Source organism: Carettochelys insculpta, chromosome 22 (genome assembly GCF_033958435.1).
Source record: "Carettochelys insculpta isolate YL-2023 chromosome 22, ASM3395843v1, whole genome shotgun sequence".
NCBI lineage: Eukaryota > Metazoa > Chordata > Testudines > Carettochelyidae > Carettochelys > Carettochelys insculpta.
The window spans coordinates 11,934,543-11,946,446 of record NC_134158.1 but is presented as its reverse complement, the minus strand read 5'-3'; the positions used below and the strand labels follow the sequence as shown (position 1 = coordinate 11,946,446).

The window sequence follows — 11,904 nt, the reverse complement described above, 5'->3', positions numbered from 1 at the left end:
CCTTCCCCACGGCTCATCCCCCCGCGCCCTCCTGAGCCCCTTCCCCACGGCTCATCCCCCAGTGCCCTCCTGAGCCCCTTCCCCACGGCACAACCCCCCACGCCCTCCTGAGCCCCTTCCCCACGGCACATCCCCCCGCGCCCTCCTGAGCCTCTTCCCCACGGCACATCCCCCCACGCCCTCCTGAGCCCCTTCCCCACGGCTCATCCCCCAGAGCCCTCCTGAGCCCCTTCCCCACGGCTCATCCCCCCGCGCCCTCCTGAGCCTCTTCCCCACGGCACATCCCCCCACGCCCTCCTGAGCCCCTTCCCCACGGCTCATCCCCCAGAGCCCTCCTGAGCCCCTTCCCCACGGCTCATCCCCCCGCGCCCTCCTGAGCCCCTTCCCCACGGCTCATCCCCCAGAGCCCTCCTGAGCCCCTTCCCCACGGCACATCCCCCCGCGCCCTCCTGAGCCCCTTCCCCACGGCACATCCCCCCGCGCCCTCCTGAGCCCCTTCCCCACGGCACATCCCCCCGCGCCCTCCTGAGCCCCTTCCCCACGGCACATCCCCCAGAGCCCTCCTGAGCCCCTTCCCCACGGCTCATCCCCCCGCGCCCTCCTGAGCCCCTTCCCCACAGCTCATCCCCCCGCGCCCTCCTGAGCCCCTTCCCCACGGCTCATCCCCCCAGAGCCCTCCTGAGCCCCTTCCCCACGGCTCATCCCCCAGCGCCCTCCTGAGCCCCTTCCCCACGGCACATCCCCCCGCGCCCTCCTGAGCCCCTTCCCCACGGCACATCCCCCCGCGCCCTCCTGAGCCCCTTCCCCACGGCACATCCCCCAGAGCCCTCCTGAGCCCCTTCCCCACGGCACATCCCCCCGCGCCCTCCTGAGCCCCTTCCCCACGGCACATCCCCCAGCGCCCTCCTGAGCCCCTTCCCCACGGCACATCCCCCCGCGCCCTCCTGAGCCCCTTCCCCACGGCACATCCCCCAGAGCCCTCCTGAGCCCCTTCCCCACGGCTCATCCCCCCGCGCCCTCCTGAGCCCCTTCCCCACGGCTCATCCCCCAGTGCCCTCCTGAGCCCCTTCCCCACGGCACAACCCCCACGCCCTCCTGAGCCCCTTCCCCACGGCTCATCCCCCCGCGCCCTCCTGAGCCCCTTCCCCACAGCACATCCCCCAGAGCCCTCCTGAGCCCCTTCCCCACGGCTCATCCCCCCGCGCCCTCCTGAGCCCCTTCCCCACAGCTCATCCCCCCGCGCCCTCCTGAGCCCCTTCCCCATGGCTCCTGCAACCTCCTGAGCCCCTTCCCCACGGCACATCCCCCCGCGCCCTCCTGAGCCCCTTCCCCACGGCACATCCCCCCGCGCCCTCCTGAGCCCCTTCCCCACGGCACATCCCCCCGCGCCCTCCTGAGCCCCTTCCCCACGGCTCATCCCCCCGCGCCCTCCTGAGCCCCTTCCCCACGGCACATCCCCCCGCGCCCTCCTGAGCCCCTTCCCCACGGCACATCCCCCCGCGCCCTCCTGAGCCCCTTCCCCACGGCACATCCCCCCGCGCCCTCCTGAGCCCCTTCCCCACGGCACATCCCCCCACGCCCTCCTGAGCCCCTTCCCCACGGCACATCCCCCCGCGCCCTCCTGAGCCCCTTCCCCACGGCACATCCCCCCGCGCCCTCCTGAGCCCCTTCCCCACGGCACATCCCCCCGCGCCCTCCTGAGCCCCTTCCCCATGGCTCCTGCAACCTCCTGAGCCCCTTCTGCATGGTATGGCCCCCCGTGTGCCCTTCCCTGAGGTGCAGAGCCCAGCACCCCCTACTGAACCCCATGTCCTGCCCCACAGTACCCACCCCCCGACAAGCCCCTGCCGAGCCCCACAGCACCCCCTAGCACTGACAAGGGCTCTCCTTAGTCCCCAGTGACCCATTCCCTGAGCCCTGCCTCTGTTCCCCGCAGTGCTGCCGGGCTGTGCCATGGGTGAGCTGGCTAACAGCGCGCTGGGGCCCTGCCCCAGCAGCCGGCGGCGGGAGCTGCAGCCCACAGGCGGCCTGGGCTGCACGTTGCTGGAGCTGCGGGCACTCATGGAGCTGCGTGGGGCAGAGGCCTTGCACAAGATCCAGGACAGCTACACAGATGTCAGTGGGCTCTGCCACCGCCTCAAGACCTCCCCCACTCAAGGTACTGGCTGCCCCGCACGGGCAGGGGACCCCAGCATGGGGCTATCAGCCCCTGCCCCTCCCAGCGCCAGTGAGAACCCAGGAGTCCTGGCCCCCAGCCCCCTGCTCTAACCACCAGCCTCCACTGCCCTCCCAGCGCTGGAGACAACCCAGGAGTCCTGGCCCCCAGCCCTCTGCTCTAACCTCCCACCCCCACTGCCCTCCCAGCGCCAGAGAGAACCCAAGAGTCCTGGCCCCCAGCTCTGACCACCAGCCCCCACTGCGCTCCCAGCGCCGGAGAGAACCCAGGAGTCCTGGCCCCCTGCTCTAACCACCCGCCTCCACTGCCCTCCCAGTGCCAGAGAGAACCCAGGAGTCCTGTCCCCCAGCTCTGACCACCAGCCCCCACTGCCCTCCCAGCACCAGAGAGAACCCAGGAGTCCTGATATTCACTTCTTCAAAGGGTTAAAATTTGCCACCCGTTCTTTTATCAGGGACCCTTTCTCCCTTGTTGAACCCTTCCTGAGAGGGGGTGGGCAACAGGGCAACCTGGACTCCTGGGTTCTTGGGCAGGGGCAGGGGTAGGGGGCCTGGATGCCTGACCTCTCACCTCCATTCATGTTCTGGGGGTGGTTACAGTCCCTGCAAAAGTGGAGGGGCGGAGCCGGGGGGGGCAGGATGGGTTGGGGGGGCTGCAGCCTCAGCTGCTGCTCACTGGGTTCCCCTTGAGTCGCCCTTGATGCTGCAGCTGGGGCCAGAGCTGCTGTGAGCGAGGGACAGAGACAGGGACAGGGACCCCCCAAGGGGCCCCCCGTGTGGAACAGAGATGAGACACCGGCTGTGCCCCCCTGCCAGCCCCCTCCCAATCCAGGACACCTGAATTCTTCAGGGGGAGGGGCTGGTGGTTCCTGAGGGAGGGAGCAGGACGCCTGGGTTCTCACCTGGGGGGCGGTGGGTAGCTGGGGGAGGGCAGGGAGCAGGACGCCTGGGTTCTCGCCTGGGGGGCGGTGGGTAGCTGGGGGAGGGCAGGGAGCAGGACGCCTGGGTTCTCGCCTGGGGGGCGGTGGGTAGCTGGGGGAGGGCAGGGAGCAGGACGCCTGGGTTCTTGCCTGGGGGGCGGTGGGTAGCTGGGGGAGGGCAGGGAGCAGGACGCCTGGGTTCCGTCTGTGACATCGGTGCCTTGCCCTGTACCCTGCATCCGTAATTCATTTCCATGCTTCCCTGGCAGGCAACCCAGCGTCCCCAGGCTGGACCTGGCCCCCGGGTGATCAGAAGCCCCTGGGCAGCCCTGCCTGCCTTCCCAGTGTCCACGTGGGAGCTCATTAAATATTAGACACGTCACATGGGCAAGGGAGCAGCTGCAGCCCAGGGGTTGTCAGCAAATTCTGCCCCTCCTCTGACCCAGCTCTGTGACCGCCAGCGAAAAGCTCCAAGTCTGGGGTCTTGGTCCCCTGCTCTACCAACCCACCCCCAGAGCCAGCGAGAGCCCAGGAGTCCTGCTCCCTGCCCTCCCCTGGCTACCCACCTGCCCCCAGAGCCAGCGAGAACCCAGGAGTCCTGGCTCTGCCTTCACCCATCTCTTGTGCTGCTCAGGCCTGTCGGACAACACAGCCGACCTGGAGAAACGGCGGCAGATCTATGGCCAGAACTTCATCCCACCCAAGCAGCCCAAGACCTTCCTGCAGCTGGTGTGGGAGGCGCTGCAGGACGTGACACTCATCATCCTGGAGATTGCGGCCATCATCTCCCTGGGCCTGTCCTTCTATGCCCCGCCGGGGCAGCAGAGCTCCGGTCAGTGCCTGGTGGGGGGCAGGGGGCGGGGGGCCTCCCGGGGAGCTGCCCAGGCTCAGGAGCTGGGGGTGTTTGCCATACTGGAGAGCCAACTCCGGCACGGGCTGGCACCGTGCCTGATGTCCGTCTGTCCAGCCGCTGCTCCACCCCGTGTCCGCCTGTCCACTGGCCAGTCTGCCTGTCCCTGCGCTGGCTTGTCCATCCGTCCCCCCACTGACCTGTCCCTGCGCTGGCTTGTCCATCCGTCCCCCCACTGGCCTGTCCCTGCGCTGGCTTGTCCATCCGTCCCCCCACTGGCCTGTCCCTGCGCTGGCTTGTCCATCCGTCCCCCCACTGACCTGTCCCTGCGCTGGCTTGTCCATCTGTCCCCCCCACTGGCCTGTCCCTGCGCTGGCTTGTCCATCTGTCCCCCCACTGACCTGTCCACCCATCCCTGCGCTGGCTTGTCCATCCGTCCCCCCCACTGGCCTGTCCCTGCGCTGGCTTGTCCATCCGTCCCCCCCACTGACCTGTCCCTGCGCTGGCTTGTCCATCCGTCCCCCCACTGACCTGTCCCTGCGCTGGCTTGTCCATCTGTCCCCCCACTGACCTGTCCCTGTGCTGGCTTGTCCATCCGTCCCCCCACTGGCCTGTCCCTGCGCTGGCTTGTCCATCTGTCCCCCCACTGACCTGTCCACCCATCCCTGCGCTGGCTTGTCCATCCGTCCCCCCACTGACCTGTCCCTGCGCTGGCTTGTCCATCTGTCCCCCGCACTGGCCTGTCCCTGCGCTGGCTTGTCCATCTGTCCCCCCACTGACCTGTCCACCCATCCCTGCGCTGGCTTGTCCATCCGTCCCCCCACTGACCTGTCCCTGCGCTGGCTTGTCCATCTGTCCCCCCCACTGACCTGTCCCTGCGCTGGCTTGTCCATCCGTCCCCCCACTGACCTGTCCCTGCGCTGGCTTGTCCATCTGTCCCCCCACTGACCTGTCCCTGCGCTGGCTTGTCCATCCGTCCCCCCCACTGACCTGTCCACCCATCCCTGCGCTGGCTTGTCCATCCGTCCCCCCACTGACCTGTCCCTGCGCTGGCTTGTCCATCCGTCCCCCACTGACCTGTCCCTGCGCTGGCTTGTCCATCTGTCCCCCCACTGACCTGTCCACCCATCCCTGCGCTGGCTTGTCCATCCGTCCCCCCCACTGGCCTGTCCCTGCGCTGGCTTGTCCATCCGTCCCCCCACTGACCTGTCCCTGCGCTGGCTTGTCCATCCGTCCCCCCACTGACCTGTCCCTGCGCTGGCTTGTCCATCCGTCCCCCCACTGACCTGTCCCTGCGCTGGCTTGTCCATCCGTCCCCCCACTGACCTGTCCCTGCGCTGGCTTGTCCATCCGTCCCCCCACTGACCTGTCCCTGCGCTGGCTTGTCCATCCGTCCCCCCACTGACCTGTCCCTGCGCTGGCTTGTCCATCCGTCCCCCCCACTGGCCTGTCCCTGCGCTGGCTTGTCCATCCGTCCCCGCCACTGGCCTGTCCCTGCGCTGGCTTGTCCATCCGTCCCCCCCACTGACCTGTCCCTGCGCTGGCTTGTCCATCCGTCCCCCCCACTGGCCTGTCCCTGCGCTGGCTTGTCCATCCGTCCCCCCACTGATCTGTCCCTGCGCTGGCTTGTCCATCCGTCCCCCCACTGGCCTGTCCCTGCGCTGGCTTGTCCATCTGTCCCCCCACTGACCTGTCCCTGCGCTGGCTTGTCCATCCGTCCCCCCACTGGCCTGCCCCTGCGCTGGCTTGTCCATCCGTCCCCCCACTGACCTGTCCCTGCGCTGGCTTGTCCATCCGTCCCCCCACTGGCCTGCCCCTGCGCTGGCTTGTCCATCCGTCCCCCCACTGACCTGTCCCTGCGCTGGCTTGTCCATCCGTCCCCCCACTGACCTGTCCCTGCGCTGGCTTGTCCATCCGTCCCCCCCACTGGCCTGTCCCTGCGCTGGCTTGTTCATCCGTCCCCCCACTGACCTGTCCCTGCGCTGGCTTGTCCATCTGTCCCCCCCACTGGCCTGTCCCTGCGCTGGCTTGTCCATCTGTCCCCCCCACTGGCCTGTCCCTGCGCTGGCTTGTCCATCCGTCCCCCCCACTGACCTGTCCCTGCGCTGGCTTGTCCATCCGTCCCCCCCACTGGCCTGTCCCTGCGCTGGCTTGTCCATCTGTCCCCCCACTGACCTGTCCACCCATCCCTGCGCTGGCTTGTCCATCTGTCCCCCCCACTGGCCTGTCCCTGCGCTGGCTTGTCCATCCGTCCCCCCCACTGACCTGTCCCTGCGCTGGCTTGTCCATCCGTCCCCCCACTGGCCTGTCCCTGCGCTGGCTTGTCCATCCGTCCCCCCCACTGGCCTGTCCCTGCGCTGGCTTGTCCATCCGTCCCCCCACTGACCTGTCCCTGCGCTGGCTTGTCCATCCGTCCCCCCACTGACCTGTCCCTGCGCTGGCTTGTCCATCCGTCCCCCCCACTGGCCTGTCCCTGCGCTGGCTTGTCCATCCGTCCCCCCACTGGCCCGTCCGCCCGTCCCTGTGCTGCCTTGTCCATCCATCCCCCCACTGGCCCGTCCACCCGTCCCTGCACTGGCTTGTCCATCCTTCCCCCCACTGGCCTGTCCCTGCGCTGGCTTGTCCATCCGTCCCCCCACTGACCTGTCCACCCATCCCTGCACTGGCTTGTCCATCCGTCCCCCCACTGGCCTGTCCCTGCGCTGGCTTGTCCATCTGTCGCCCCACTGGCCCGTCCCTGTGCTGGCTTGTCCATCCGTCCCCCCACTGGCCCGTCCGCCCGTCCCTGTGCTGGCTTGTCCATCCGTCCCCCCACTGGCCCGTCCACCCGTCCCTGTGCTGGCTTGTCCATCCGTCCCCCCACTGGCCCGTCCGCCCGTCCCTGCGCTGGCTTGTCCATCCGTCCCCCCACTGGCCCGTCCACCCATCCTTCCGTCCACCTGCTGCTCCTCCACTTCCCCATCTGACCTCTAAACCGCCACCTTTCCATCCCTGTGCCGCCCGCTCTGCCCCCCATGCCGACCCCCATCCATCCCTGTGCTGCCTGGTCTGCCCCACCATGCCAACTCCCTGTGATGGAGTGGGGGGGGTGCATGTGAGACTCAGGCTGGATGTGTGTGTGACAAGCAGAGCAGCTCCCAGTGGCTAAGGATGACCCTGGGGCTACAACCCAGGCTGGCAGGTAACAGCTCTGCCCTGAGCAAAGAGCAGGGAGGAGCCAAGGGGGCGTTGAATCAGAGGTGGCAGTTAGAAGCTGGAGGAGAGGGAGCTGGAGGGCAGCCAGCCTGAGGAGGGGGAAAGCTACACCCCAGAGGGGCACCCGTCGGGCTCCTCTCCCCAGGACGGGTTGGAAGGACTGTCTCTGACTGCTGCATTGACGCTTCTGTGAGAAACTGGGCATCTGTTGCCTAATAAACCTCCTGTTGTACCTGCTGAGTGAGAGTCACTCCTGCCAGCGAACGGGGTGCAGTGCATGGGGATCCCTGAACCTGGTCACACTGGTGTCAGGAGTGGGATGCACTGCACCCATGGATGAGCTCCCAAGCCCCACAAGAGCCGGAGGTGCTGGAGGTGGAACAGAGCGATTTCTGCAGCTGCTGCTGGTGAGTGGATACCCCAGGAGACAGTGGGAAGATGGATTACACCCGGCTCCTGAAGGCAGAGCTAGCGGGGCTGTGCAGAGAGAGGGGCCTGACTGTGGGGAAGGTGACCAAGGCCCAGCTGATTGCCCAGCTGGAGGAGAATGACCGATCCGGACGGGCAGAGTCTGTCCCGGCAGGAAGTGGCCAGTAACCCTCAGGAAGCATTTTGGATTCTCCAACAGGAGCGGGAGCTCGAAGCCATCAGACAGACATGGTGCCCACCAGGTCGTGCTCAGCTAGTGGGAGTCCATCGCGGGCAGAGTCCCCCACTGCAGAGCTGTGATGGCTGGAGCTCAAGGTGCGATTAAAGGAACTGGAGCACCAGGAATGGGAGAGAGAACGTGAGCACCAGGAGCAGGAAAGAGAGCGTGAACACAAGCACCAGGAGCGGGACAGAGAGCATGAACACGAGCGCCAGGAGCGGGAAGGAGAGTGTGAACACGAGTGCCAGGAGCGGGAAAGGGAGCGTGAACACGAGCGCCAGGAGCAGGACAGAGAACGTTAGCACGAGCACCAGGAGCAGGACAAAGAGCGTGAGCACGAGCGCCAGGAGCGGGAAGGAGAGCGTGAACACAAGCACCAGGAGCGGGACAGACAGCGTGAGCACGAGCGCCAGGAGTGGGACAGAGAGCGTGAACACGAGCGCCAGGAGCAGGACGGAGAGCGTTAGCACGAGCGCCAGGAGCGGGAAGGAGAGCGTGAACACGAGCGCCGGGAGCGGGACGGAGAGCGTGAACACGAGCGCCGGGAGCGGGAAGGAGAGCGTGAACACGAGCGCCGGGAGCGGGACGGAGAGCGTGAACACGAGCGCCGGGAGCGGGACGGAGAGCGTGAACACGAGCGCCAGGAGCGGGAAGGAGAGCGTGAACACGAGCGCCAGGAGTGGGAAGGAGAGCGTGAGCACGAGCGCCGGGAGCGGGACGGAGAGCGTGAACACGAGCGCCGGGAGCGGGACGGAGAGCGTGAACACGAGCGCCAGGAGCGGGACGGAGAGTGTGAACACAAGCGCCAGGAGCGGGAAGGAGAGCGTGAACACGAGCGCCAGGAGCGGGAAGGAGAGCGTGAGCACGAGCGCCAGGAGCGGGAAGGAGAGCGTGAACACGAGCGCCAGGAGCGGAACGGAGAGCGTGAACACGAGCGTCAGGAGCGGGACGGAGACCGTGAACACAAGCGCCAGGAACGGGAAGGAGAGCATGAACACGAGCGCCAGGAGCGGGAAAGAGAGCATGAACACAAGCGCCAGGAGCGAGACGGAGAGCGTGAACACGAGCGCCAGCAGCGGGAAGGAGAGCGTGAGCACGAGCGCCAGGAGCGGGAAAGGGAGCGTGAACACGAGCGCCAGGAGCGGGAAGGAGAGCGTGAGCACGAGCGCCAGGAGCGGGACGGAGAGCGTGAACACGAGCGTCAGGAGCGGGACGGAGACCGTGAACACAAGCGCCAGGAACGGGAAGGAGAGCATGAACACGAGCGCCAGGAGCGGGAAAGAGAGCATGAACACGAGCGCCAGGAGCGAGACGGAGAGCGTGAACACGAGCGCCAGGAGCGGGAAGGAGAGCGTGAACACGAGCGCCAGGAGCGGGACGGAGAGCGTGAACATGAGCGCCAGGAGCGGGACGGAGAGTGTGAACACGAGCGCCAGCAGCGGGAAGGAGAGCGTGAGCACGAGCGCCAGGAGCGGGAAAGGGAGCGTGAACACGAGCGCCAGGAGCGGGAAAGGGAGCGTGAACACGAGCGCCAGGAGCGGGACGGAGAGCGTTAGCACGAGCGCCAGGAGTGGGAAGGAGAGCGTGAGCACGAGCGCCAGGAGCGGGACGGAGAGCGTTAGCACGAGCGCCAGGAGCGGGAAGGAGAGCGTGAGCACGAGCGCCAGGAGCGGGAAAGGGAGCGTGAGCACGAGCGCCAGGAGCGGGAGGGAGAGCGTGAGCACGAGCGCCAGGAGCGGGATGGAGAGCGTGAGCACGAGCACTAGGAGCGGGACGGAGAGCGTGAACACGAGCGCCAGGAGCGGGAAGGAGAGCGTGAGCACGAGCGCCAGGAGCGGGACGGAGAGCGTGAACACGAGCGTCAGGAGCGGGACGGAGACCGTGAACACAAGCGCCAGGAACGGGAAGGAGAGCATGAACACGAGCGCCAGGAGCGGGAAAGAGAGCATGAACACAAGCGCCAGGAGCGAGACGGAGAGCGTGAACACGAGCGCCAGGAGCGGGAAGGAGAGCGTGAACACGAGCGCCAGGAGCGGGACGGAGAGCGTGAACATGAGCGCCAGGAGCGGGACGGAGAGCGTGAACACGAGCGCCAGCAGCGGGAAGGAGAGCGTGAGCACGAGCGCCAGGAGCGGGAAAGGGAGCGTGAACACGAGCGCCAGGAGCGGGAAAGGGAGCGTGAACACGAGCGCCAGGAGCGGGACGGAGAGCGTTAGCACGAGCGCCAGGAGTGGGAAGGAGAGCGTGAGCACGAGCGCCAGGAGCGGGACGGAGAGCGTTAGCACGAGCGCCAGGAGCGGGAAGGAGAGCGTGAGCACGAGCGCCAGGAGCGGGAAAGGGAGCGTGAGCACGAGCGCCAGGAGCGGGAGGGAGAGCGTGAGCACGAGCGCCAGGAGCGGGATGGAGAGCGTGAGCACGAGCACTAGGAGCGGGACGGAGAGCGTGAACACGAGCGCCAGGAGCGGGAAGGGGAGCGTGAGCACGAGCGCCAGGAGCGGGACGGAGAGCGTGAGCACGAGCGCCAGGAGTGGGACGGAGAGCGTGAACACGAGCGCCAGGAGCGGGACGGAGACCGTGAACACGAGCGTCAGGAGCGGGACAGAGAGCGTGAACACAAGCGCCAGCTACAAGAGAGACAGCGGGAGGAGAGAGAGCGAGAGCGGGAGGAGAAAGAACGAGAACGGAAGGAGAGAGAGCGAGAGCGGGAGCATGAGCGAGCCATGGCAGAGGCGAGACGCCAAGAGGCCCCAGCTGCGGTGAGCAGGGAGAGGGCCAGACGGCTCGGGGTGGCCAGTCACTTGGAGACGCGTGTGCTGGCCCAGTGTCAGGACCCAGGGGACATGGACGAGTTCCTTACCGCCTTTGAGCGAGCCTGTGAGCTGCACGAGGTTCCCCCAGCTGAGTAGCTCTGGCACCTCACCCCCTTGCTGGGCCAGAAGGCCGCAGCGGTGCTCAGCCAGCTGGAGGGGCTGCAGCCTGGGGACTATGAACGGGTCAAACACGCCCTGCTCCATAAGTTCGGGCTGACTCCGGAGATGTACAAGAAGAAGTTCCAGGAGACGCAGAAGAGGCCAGAGGAAACCCATGTAGATACAACCGCCCGCCTGAGGCAATACTACCGGAAGTGGGTGTTTGGGATGGGAGTCCAGTCCGTAGAGGACCTGGTCGAGCTGGCGGTCGTGGAGCGATTCTACGAGATGTGCTCACCTGACCTGAGGGTGCGGCTCGTGGACCGGAGGCCTGGGGATTCACACAATGCAGGGAAACTGGCAAATGACTTCACAAACAGCTGGGCCAGGTTTGAAAGTGAGCCCCACAAAGAGAGGGAGTCCCGGCGAGACTGGTAGTCTCAGAGAGACCAGTTCCTGGCTGTACGACAGAGGGGATCACTGCTTGGGTGAGCCCAGGAAAGAGGGGCCGGCCACTCACCCCCCAGAGAGCCAAGCAGAGCCTGGACAGAGCAGCCGGCCTGAGGGACACAGCAAGACCTGGGCTGTTATCGCTGTGGGCGAAAGGGGCATAGATCAGCCCAGTGCCCCAAGTTCCCACACAGGTTGAGCAGGCCAGGGGGTCATGGAGTCAACTGGGTGGAGTCCCAGAAGCCAGAGAGGCTGGCGGCCAAGGCGGGTGGTGCTGACAGTGGGTCCTCAGATTGGGCCAAGTCCGCCCCACAGACCAGCTCCTCAGGGGGACCAAACACACAGAGATCAGTTTACACAGTGGGGTTGGTGCTGCCTCTGCAGAGCGAGTGTCTCACACCCCTCGAGGTAGATGGGAAAAAGGTCACGGGGTTCTGGGACACAGGTGCTGATGTGACGCTGGCCCGACCCGGGGTGGTGGTATCAGGCCGCATGATGCCCAATTCCCACCTGACTGTAAAGAGAATTAACGGGACCCCTTTCAAGGTGCCCGTGGCGAGGGTGCACCTGAAATGGGAGGATAAGGAAGGCCCCAAGGAGGTGGGCCTGCACAGCCACTTGCCTGTGGATGTACTGATGGGGGGTGACCTGGAGAACTGCCCAGGTGAACGCCCTCGTGCCCTGGTCTTGACCAGTAGCCAAAGAAAACGAGGGGTGCGTTCCCTAGATTCGGGGGTACATGCCCAGCCAAAGCCA

General features: G+C 66.8%; 1 protein-coding gene across 5 annotated transcripts in view; it reads left to right on the top strand.

Moving 5' to 3' along the window:
* The first annotated feature begins 1,953 nt into the window (after positions 1-1,953).
* Positions 1,954-11,904, top strand: part of ATP2B3 (ATPase plasma membrane Ca2+ transporting 3) — a 67,558-nt gene continuing 57,607 nt past the window's right edge. For all 5 annotated transcript variants that reach the window (XM_075016682.1, XM_075016683.1, XM_075016681.1 and 2 more), the window contains exons 1-2: positions 1,954-2,158; positions 3,730-3,927. In XM_075016682.1, the coding sequence (XP_074872783.1) occupies positions 1,954-2,158; positions 3,730-3,927 (403 nt within the window). The remainder of the gene's footprint in view (positions 2,159-3,729; positions 3,928-11,904) is intronic.